Source organism: Galeopterus variegatus, unplaced genomic scaffold (genome assembly GCF_000696425.1).
Source record: "Galeopterus variegatus unplaced genomic scaffold, G_variegatus-3.0.2 Scaffold3968, whole genome shotgun sequence".
NCBI lineage: Eukaryota > Metazoa > Chordata > Mammalia > Dermoptera > Cynocephalidae > Galeopterus > Galeopterus variegatus.
This window is the reverse complement of record NW_007730079.1, coordinates 175253-184612: the sequence shown is the minus strand read 5'-3', so window position 1 is coordinate 184612 and position 9360 is coordinate 175253. Positions and strand designations below refer to the sequence as shown.

The following is a 9360-nucleotide window of genomic DNA, read 5'->3' as shown; positions in this document are numbered from 1 at the left end:
GAGACTACCTTACTACAATTAATCAAATTTAATATCGCCAATAATGGGACAAACTGACGTCATATGACTACTGATGTGTTGTAATGTAAAGGACACATCACCAGAAATATTTCATCTGAATCCGAGGGTGACAAAATAATAGTCAAAACACATCCATATTAAATGTTATTCTGTAAAACAACTGGCCTGTATTCTTCAAAAAAAAATCAATGCCATAAAAGACAGAAAAAAAAGAAAATGAAGGAACTTTTCCATTTTAATGAAAACTAAATAGAATGACAACAGAAGGCAATGTCTGGTCCTTGTTTGATTCCTGAATCAAAAATAAAGCAGTTTTAAAGACTATTTTTGGGAAACTTTGAATACGAACTATATATATATATTAAATAATACCATATTAATATTAAGTTTCTTGGGTGTGATAATGGTATTTTGATTATTTGGAGATTATTTTGTTCATAGGAGAAACATGTTGAAGTGTTATGGGAGTGAAGTATCATGATATCTGCAACTTACTATCAAGTTGTTCAGAAAAAAAAGTTGAGAGAGAGAAAGCCAGAAGCAAATGTGGCAAAATGTACAAATTGGTGAGCCTAGGTGAAGGAGATATACAGGGTCATTGCACTATTTTTAAACTTTTCCACAGATTTGAAACTTTTGAAAATAAAAAATTGAGAAAAATAAAACCAAACAAAATTATTCTCTAAATTTTTAATTTCATATGCCCATTTTGACAGTGCTATTAAACTTTTCCACAGATTTGAAACTTTTGAAAATAAAAAATTGAGAAAAATAAAACCAAACGAAATTATTCTCTAAATTTTTAATTTCATATGCCCATTTTGACAGTGCTAAAATACAGATTTCTCATATGTGCAATCAGTCTTTTTATAGATTGAAAATACAACATGTTGAATGAATGTTATAAATTATAACATAATCAAAATTCACAACACAGTACTTTAAGCATAAGACATAAGAATTATTATGTTAAATTTCTCATGCAAATATAAAATAAGAATAAGGGATATTGTTGATGGTATATTCAAGGTGGGTTTTCCCCGATTCTTAATTTCTCTTCTCCCCTTCTACCTAAAACCTAAGAAAGTATTCATTCTAAATTGGAAGTACAGAATTCTTAAAAGCCAATTGGATGATGAGTTGTATGATTTTCTTTACAAGTACAATTTGCTCCTTAGCAACCTGTAAGCCATTGAAAGAGTAACTCCATATCCGACAAAAAAAGCCAAACCTCTATTTGGCTGGGGAAGGGGAATCAAATATGCAATTGTGTGGTAGATTCGTGCTCCAACGAAGATTCGGAAGTGCAGAAGGGCTGTAGAGAGATCTGGACCACTCAAGGAATACAGAAGGCCGATACCAAGAAATGGAACAATATTTTCAAGGTCATTCAGGTGGGCTCTGTGGAAAAAGATGACAATTAAAGACACTAATTTCAAAGTCAGTAGAAATAGATTCATTTTTCCTTCTCTTCGAAAACTAAATGTTACTGTTAATGGATCTTTAAATTGCAAAGTTGGATTCATTTTTTTTCTTTCAAATCGCCTTGCTTCCTTTCCACTTGACTTTTATTTAGAAGACCACATTATTTTCGTTACTTTTTATTTTTAGTGTATCTCAATATATAACAGAGAAGGCATCTTGTACTTTCTAGAATATCAAAACTGCATCAATCTAATAAAACTCACTTCATTTTTGTAAATATGAGCGTTTTTTTTTCTTCTGAGGTTCATATAATAGCAATTCAAGATTCTTCTTATAAAAACTTTTTCCCAAAGGAAGAAAATCCTTGTAGTTATGATCTTTCTTCGGATTCCTCTTTCACTAAAAAAAAAGAACTACCTGCCCCTAAATAAAAGCAGAGAGAAAGGTGTGTTTCTATTTTTCTCTTTCATGAAACAACACAAGGGCTACTGAGAATAAGTGGGCAAGAAATACCACGTTCTACTGAAGAAGGGCCCAGTCCATAAACGCCACCCAGGGTATTTGTTTTGGCCCTCTGAATTCTCCTGCAGGACTACAGAGACATCTTCACCTCCAGCCTGGGGCATGCTGGTGTTCTCCTTCACAACATTCTAAAAGAACAGACACTTTAAAGTTGGGGAAGAAACTATAAAAGCAGGAACCAGTGGAAAACAGTGTCTGCTTCTAAGGCTGTATTGAGCTACTGACAAAGAGAACAGAACATTAAAGCAGAGAAGAAAGCCAAGGACAGGAAGGGGACCATGGGACAGAGAAGGAAGGTCAGGGACAGCGGTTCCTTCGACCGTTCTGAGCCTTCTGTTTTTTGGGGGGCCTCCCTTTATCTTTTTTCTCCTTTTCAATTCTTTCCTTAGCCCTCAAAAGCTCCTCACGGATAGCTGTCCTCATTGCCCTGGGAAGGCCTGTTTTCCACAGGCCCTCATATTCTTTGCTAACTTATGCCATTTATATGCTGTTCTTTTTAGACCCACGCTGGGGGTGCACTTACCCAGCTCTCCCAGGGAGCCCCTGCTGTAGTTCCATGTCACCCTTGCACACCAACCCTCTCCTCTGCTCAAACAACAGACCTCTCCCTAGAGAGGCACCTTCCGTCACTGTAGTGCCACTTATAGACAGCTGCCAAAACCTATAACCAGGTGGACATCAGTCTTCCTGTCTGACCACCTTTTCCTGGGCCTGATCCCCAACCCCCGCCCCGTGATTCCTTGTTCCCACTTTTCTTTCTCCTTTGGACAGATGCCCCTTGATACAAACTTACTCTGCGACGGGCCTTCTCAGCAGCCCTGCTCTGTGCTCACGAAGCCAGTCACCACATTCCCTTCGATCAGAGTACTTGGAGCCCAGCACCCCCCTGACCTGGACTAGAGCTGCTCCATGGGATTGGGAAGTGTCAGAGGGTGGACAACCACAGCAGTTTCATTCCACACTTGTCCTGACCCCCTTATCTCAGCCAAAGCTTTTCACGCTCAGCTTACAGCAGTGTGTCCAAATGCCCACAAAGGAATGTTCCCGAATCAACATGATTTCTCCTCTCCTCTTCTTCCTCCCACGTTCTGATATTCTTCAAGTTCTTCCTTCATGAAATGTTTCTAAATACGCTCGGGACTTAGGCCTGGTACCCACCACCTTACCATCTAATGCAACACTGCTCCATGTAATTCTCGTGTTGGTCTTATTTTCAGGGGAAGGTTATAAACCCCTGAAGGGCGGGAACCCACTCTTAAAGCTCTTTGATAGGACCTCAATAGAAGCGACAGTGATACACACACAATAATCTCTCCATAAACGCTTTGATCACGCCCTGGGGCCAGAAGGGAAATCATCCAGTCCAACTTCTAGCCCATACTCCAGTCTTAACAGAGTCCCCAGCAAGTGTCGTTAGACTCCATTGAATCCTCTCAGTGAAGGTGTGTTCTCTACCTTTGCAGGTGCCATATTCTAAATTTCTCCTTTCCCTAAACACCAAACCCAAGTCTTAGTTTTTGTCTTTTGAATGACCCTTTAATTCTCCAGCTGCCTGGTTTGCCTTTCTACTTTCTTTTTCTCCTGTTGTACTGAATGTCTGTGCTCTTGAATTCTTCCCAGAATAACGTAAGGTAGAATTAAGTAAATAAATATACCCAAGTCTTAGTTTTTGTCTTTTGAATGACCCTTTAATTCTCCAGCTGCCTGGTTTGCCTACTTTCTTTTTCTCCTGTTGTACTGAATGTCTGTGCTCTTGAATTCTTTCCAGAATAACGTAAGGTAGAATTAAGTAAATAAATATGTAAAGTGCTTTCTACCCATTCCTGATGTCTGTCTGCCCAGAACTCAAACAACTTACTCTCTTGAAGTCATGTATCTTGATATTCCAATACATCTTATTTAAGTTTTTAATTAATTGTTCCACATGTGTATGGATTAATTTTCTCAATATTGCACACCTTAACACACACCTTCCACTTCACTTGTAGCCCATTCAGTCCCTGCCGCTGGAATACGCTAATAGCAACAGTTTCACCATTCCATGCTGAAGCAATGAGACTGAAAAAAGTCCAAGTTAAAAGTGGAAAAGGGGAAGGGGGAGATTCTGGAAACTCCTTCTCTGAAAAGTATCTCCAAAAGTATGTTGTTATAGGGACTTCTTCGATGGGGCAAATAAGGTCTCAAAAACACCTGGGGACGACACCTTGTCTTTCTCTGAGGCTCACTTCTGACCACACGGAAAAGCCAGTGTCTGGTCACCAGGGGGTGCTATGCACACAGTCGCTGCACCTCCTCAAGGACACTGAACTCTTCGGAACTAGGGTCAATTCTTCCTAAACTTTATGTGCAACCTGGCTAGAGGATCCGCTTAGATAATGGCTTTCTCCTGTGGAAGTACAATCCCGTGGGCATAGGGTATAAGGGTTGGAGGTGTCTAAAATTCCAGTAGGGAGGAATCTAAAATTCCAAAATAAAAGCTTTTGTGAAGTATTCACACATGAGACTAACTTGGCACTTCCTTTCAATCTTACTAATGCTACTGAGGGTCTCATTGCTATCCCTCTCCTGCCCTGGGCAACTTTATGATTACAGGGCCATGATTAGTGCCATGCATGTGGCAGCCTGCTCTAAAAAGAGAGCTCAGAAAGGACAAGGCAAAGCGTTAAACTGCTTCTTGTCTCTCTTTGGGAGTTTTGAGAACTCCACAAAACTTCACTCACCTTTCCTGCTTTTTATTCTTCTCATCATAACACTTAGTTTTCTTTCCTTTTCTTTTGGTGGCTGGCCAGTAAGGGGATCTGAACCCTTGACCTCGGTGTTATAACATACACTCTAACCAACCAAGCTAACTGACCAGTCCAACAGTTACAAGTTTTCTTCTGATACTATTGAAAATTTTCACATCAATTCTTCATCCTGAAACTATTTTAGATCCATATTCTTGGCACACCCATTTTCAACACTGACTGATATACTCGGTAGGACTGCTGCATTAACGAGTACATAACTAAGTGAAAAAGAAGTGCAAATTTTCTTCTAAGTATTTAGCACAGACTTCCTCTTAGAAGGAAAACATTCTTGCTTGACAAATAGCTTGGGGGTAGAACTGTTTTGCGTAAGCAAGAATGTGAATGAAATTTTAGCACTGGAAGGAGAGAACACTATGTGGGGCCAGAGGGGAGTCTGGGAAATGGTGTGATGCTGGGCACTACTTGAGGAGAAGGGACGGTGAAAATTCCCCAGAGAGGACGCTGAAGGACACCATCAGACACAGAGGTCTGACACACTTGTACAGCTTGAAATGTTTCTGTTGCCACAGTGTAAACTCCTCTGCACTCCCATTTAGTCAAGTCTATTTTTGTCCACATTTTTTAAGTTGATCTGTCAAGGGAATTGAGAAAAGGGCTAAGTTGACATCCAGCGGACCAAATGCAGAATATAAAAAACATACACAAATAAAAGCAGGAAACCAGATCCAGAGTTAATCTTCAGACATGTATACCATAAGGGAATCTGCAGAAATCTTGGCGGGGGTTTCAAACAGGGAATCAGGAAAGGGACAATGCACATATGATCTAGATCCTAAAGGGACTAGAAACTTCAACTGACACCTGAATTATAAAAGTAATCCTTTTCCGTTTCACTATCTATTCGTACTCACCAAATTGAAAAAGTATATTCAAATATACTTATTATATTTTCTCTTTAACTATTTATCACAAACTAAATGTCTATACATTTAATTATGCCTATAAAAACTTTTCACTGATTCCTTAATTTTATATGATTTTATTTATTCCTTGAAATGTGCCTAGATCTCTACTGGATAAGCATTAGAAAATACTAAATGTGAAGATGGTATATAATTTTGATTATTTCCCATGTTAGAAAAGGTGACTAATGGATTGGCAGTGAAATTTCAATTAGAAATGCGGCAGTTCACATGACTTTATGACAAGGACTAAGAAAAACAGCTCCAGAACTGGAATTCAATGTATATTAATTGCACTGTTACAAGGCTGTATCGATGGTATTTTGACTTATTGCTTTTGACTTTATGACAAGGACTAAGAAAAACAGCTCCAGAACTGGAATTCAATGTATATTAATTGTACTGTTACAAGGCTGTATCGATGGTATTTTGACTTATTGCTTATCACTGTTCATTGAATTCCCAGTACATTAAACATAACATGTACAAAGGAGAGGGAGAGAGAGAGAAAAATTTCCCTATTTTTTCAAAGATAGTCAACATTCATATTTTGAATATTACACAAAAACACCTAGTTCTTCAACCATTTACATGAGTTGACAATGTCACCTCTGGAGAAAGATGACAAGACTTCAAGAATCTCCTGTCCCCATTTTATCTCCCACCTGCCATTACTCTCGATATGTCCCTATATGGGACAAAGTCATTAACCCAACAAAATGCACATAAAAATATAGAAAAACCGGCAATACGTACAATGGCGGTGACACCAGGGGACTTTTAGATCCCTAATTTTCTGTAATTATTATATGGAGTAGATAAGATAACTGACTGTTTTTTCTTCTTCTCCAAGATCTCAACATCTTCACTGAACTCCTTGACCAAAATTCTTTGATCAAGTAAGTAATTTTAACAGACAGTAGGTTACCTTCGTACACGTTCCACTCTGTCATCTATTCGAAGATACTTCTTGGCACTTTCTCCTTTGCCAAGGCTTGCACAGTCTTCTGGGTTGGCGAAAACCTATTCCAAATACCATGGAAAAAACTTATTCCAAATACAAATAACATGGGGTATTCCATCTAATAAGTCACTTGCGTTTTAACAGAAGAAAGACAGGCATCCAGATTGGCCATTATGTAAAGAAAATGTGGAGCAATAAATCAAACACAGAAGGAGGAGAGAGCGTCTATAGTTGAAACCTGAATTTTAACTAACAATGCAAAATTTTTATAAAAGAAGCATAAAGAGGTTATTTCTTACTTGTTGATGGGGTGACAGAAGAGGGTCCAGGAACAGAAATGGGGATGTTCTTGGGAAGACTTTGCGTTGGTGTCTTAGTGTCTCTACCTAAAATAAACTCTGTTTTAAGTTCTATCATTTCCTCTGAGTCCTTACTAATCTCCATAAATATACAAGACAACACAGAGAATACGGATCACCATCCTTAGCTAGGCAGCACTCTTTCCCAAATATTCTTACTTTATATATTTACATATTTCAGTCTTTGTTATTCAGTGATCAATTTCACAATCTTACAGCTGCTATTAAACTTTAAGCTTTCCTTTTCAAGAATATGAACCTCCACACTGGTTCCTACCATTTATGGACTATTATTATGTGCACTGGCACCTTTTTCATAGCAATGTAGACATACCTTCCCTCAAGCGTATTAACATTTCCAAGTGATTGGCTCATATGAAAATAATAAGTTTATTTACCAAAGATGTTAGCAGGAAAGAAGCATAAAAAACTGAGGGATGGGAAAGGTATTTGTACTTTGTTAGGATCTGTGTACCTCTTTCCTTTTTCTGAACTGGATAAAACTTTGGGTTGAATAATATTGGGAAATTTTCTTTAGTTTTATTTATTTTATTTTCTTAGCTCCCACTCATGAGTGAGGACATGTGGTATTTCTCTTTCTATGCCTGGCTTATTTCACTTAACATAATTTTCTCCAAGTTCATCAATGACATAATTTTCTCCAAGTTCATCCATGTTGCTGTGAATGGAAGAATTTCCTGAGTAGGATTCCATTGTGTATATATACCACATTTTCCTCATTCAGTCGTCCCCCCATGGACATTTAGGTTGGTTCCATATATTGGATATTGTAAATAGAGCTGGGATAAACATTAGAGTCCAAGTTTCCCTTTGACATGATGATGTCCATTTTGGGGGGCATATACCCAGTAGTGGGATTGCTGGATAGTACGGCATTTCCATCTGTAGTTGTTTGAAACCTCCATACTGTTTTTCATAGTGGCTGCACTAATTTAGAGTCCCACCAGCAGTGTAGGAGGCTTCCCCTTTCTCCACATTCTTGCCAGCATTTCTTAGGCTCTATCTTTTGGATGATAGTCATTCTAACTGGGGTGAGATGATAATCTCACTGTGGTTTTGATTTACATTGGGGTGAGATGATAATCTCACTGTGGTTTTGATTTACATATCCCTGATGCTGAGTGATGTTGAGCATTTTTTCACATCTGTTGGCCATTTGTATATCTTCCTTTGAGAAATGCCTGCTTAGCTCCTTTGCCCATTTTTAATTGGGTTACTTGGTTTTTTTTACTGTTAAGTTGTGAGTTCCTTGTATATTCTTGATATTAATCTCTTACTGGATGCATAGTATTTAAATATTTTCTCCCATTCTGTAGGTTGTCTTTTCACTCTGTTAACTGTTTCTTTAGATGTGCAAAAGTTTTTGAGTTCGATATAATTCCATTTGTTTATTTATTTATTTTTGTTACCTATGCTTTTGGGATCTTATTTATAAAGTCGTTGCCCAGTCCTAAAGTGTTTCCTCTATGTTTTCTTTTAGTAATTTTATGGTTTGGGGTCTTAAGTTTAAGTCTTTAATCCATTTTGAGTTGATTTTGCTGTATGGTGAGAGGTCTGAGTCTAGCTTCATTTTTCTACATACGGATGTCCAGTTTTCCCAGCACCATTTGTTATTGCAGAGGCGGTCTCTTCCCTGATGTATGCTCTCATTGCCTTTGTCAAAGATCAGTTGGCTGTAAGTATGTGGGTTGATTTCTGGGTTCTGTCTTCTGTTCCATGGTCCGAGTGTCTATTTTTATGTCAGTACCATGTGGTTTAGGTTACTATAGATTTGTAGCATAATTTGAAGTCAGGTAGCGTTATGCCTCTGGCTTTGTTTATTTATTTATTTATTTATTTATTTATTTATTTATTTGCTCAAGATTGCTTGGGATATTTAGGGTCTTTTATTGCTCCCTATGAATCTTAGGATTGTTTTTCTATTTCTGTGAAAAATGTCATTGGTAGTTAGATGGGGATTGCATTGAATCTGTAATTGGCTTTGGGTAGTATAGACATTTTCACAACATTAATTCTTCCAATCCAAGAACATGGAATGTCTTTCCATCTTTTTCTGTCCTTTTTAATTTCTTTCAGCAGTGATGTGTAGTTCTCATTGTAGAGATCTTTCAACTCTTTAATTAAATTGATTCCTGGGTATTTTATTTTTGTGTGAATATTGTAAATGGGTTTGCTTTCTTGGTTTCTTTTTTCTGCTAGTTCGTTACTGGAGTATAAAAATGCTAATGGTTTTTGTGTGTTGTTTTTCTATCTTACAAATTTACTGAAATTGTTATCTAAGAGTTTTTTGGTAGAGTCTTTAGGTTTTTCTATATATAGGATCATGTCATCTGCAA

At 37.6% G+C, this 9360-nt stretch overlaps 1 protein-coding gene across 1 annotated transcript in view; it reads right to left on the bottom strand.

Moving 5' to 3' along the window:
• Positions 1-808: 808 nt before the first annotated feature.
• Positions 809-9360, bottom strand: part of MGST1 (microsomal glutathione S-transferase 1) — a 29019-nt gene continuing 20467 nt past the window's right edge. Inside the window, exons 3-4 of the mRNA XM_008586377.1 lie at positions 6609-6703; positions 809-1422 (exon numbers count right to left, since the gene is read on the bottom strand). Of these exons, the coding sequence (XP_008584599.1) occupies positions 1176-1422; positions 6609-6703 (342 nt within the window). The 3' untranslated portion in view covers positions 809-1175. The remainder of the gene's footprint in view (positions 1423-6608; positions 6704-9360) is intronic.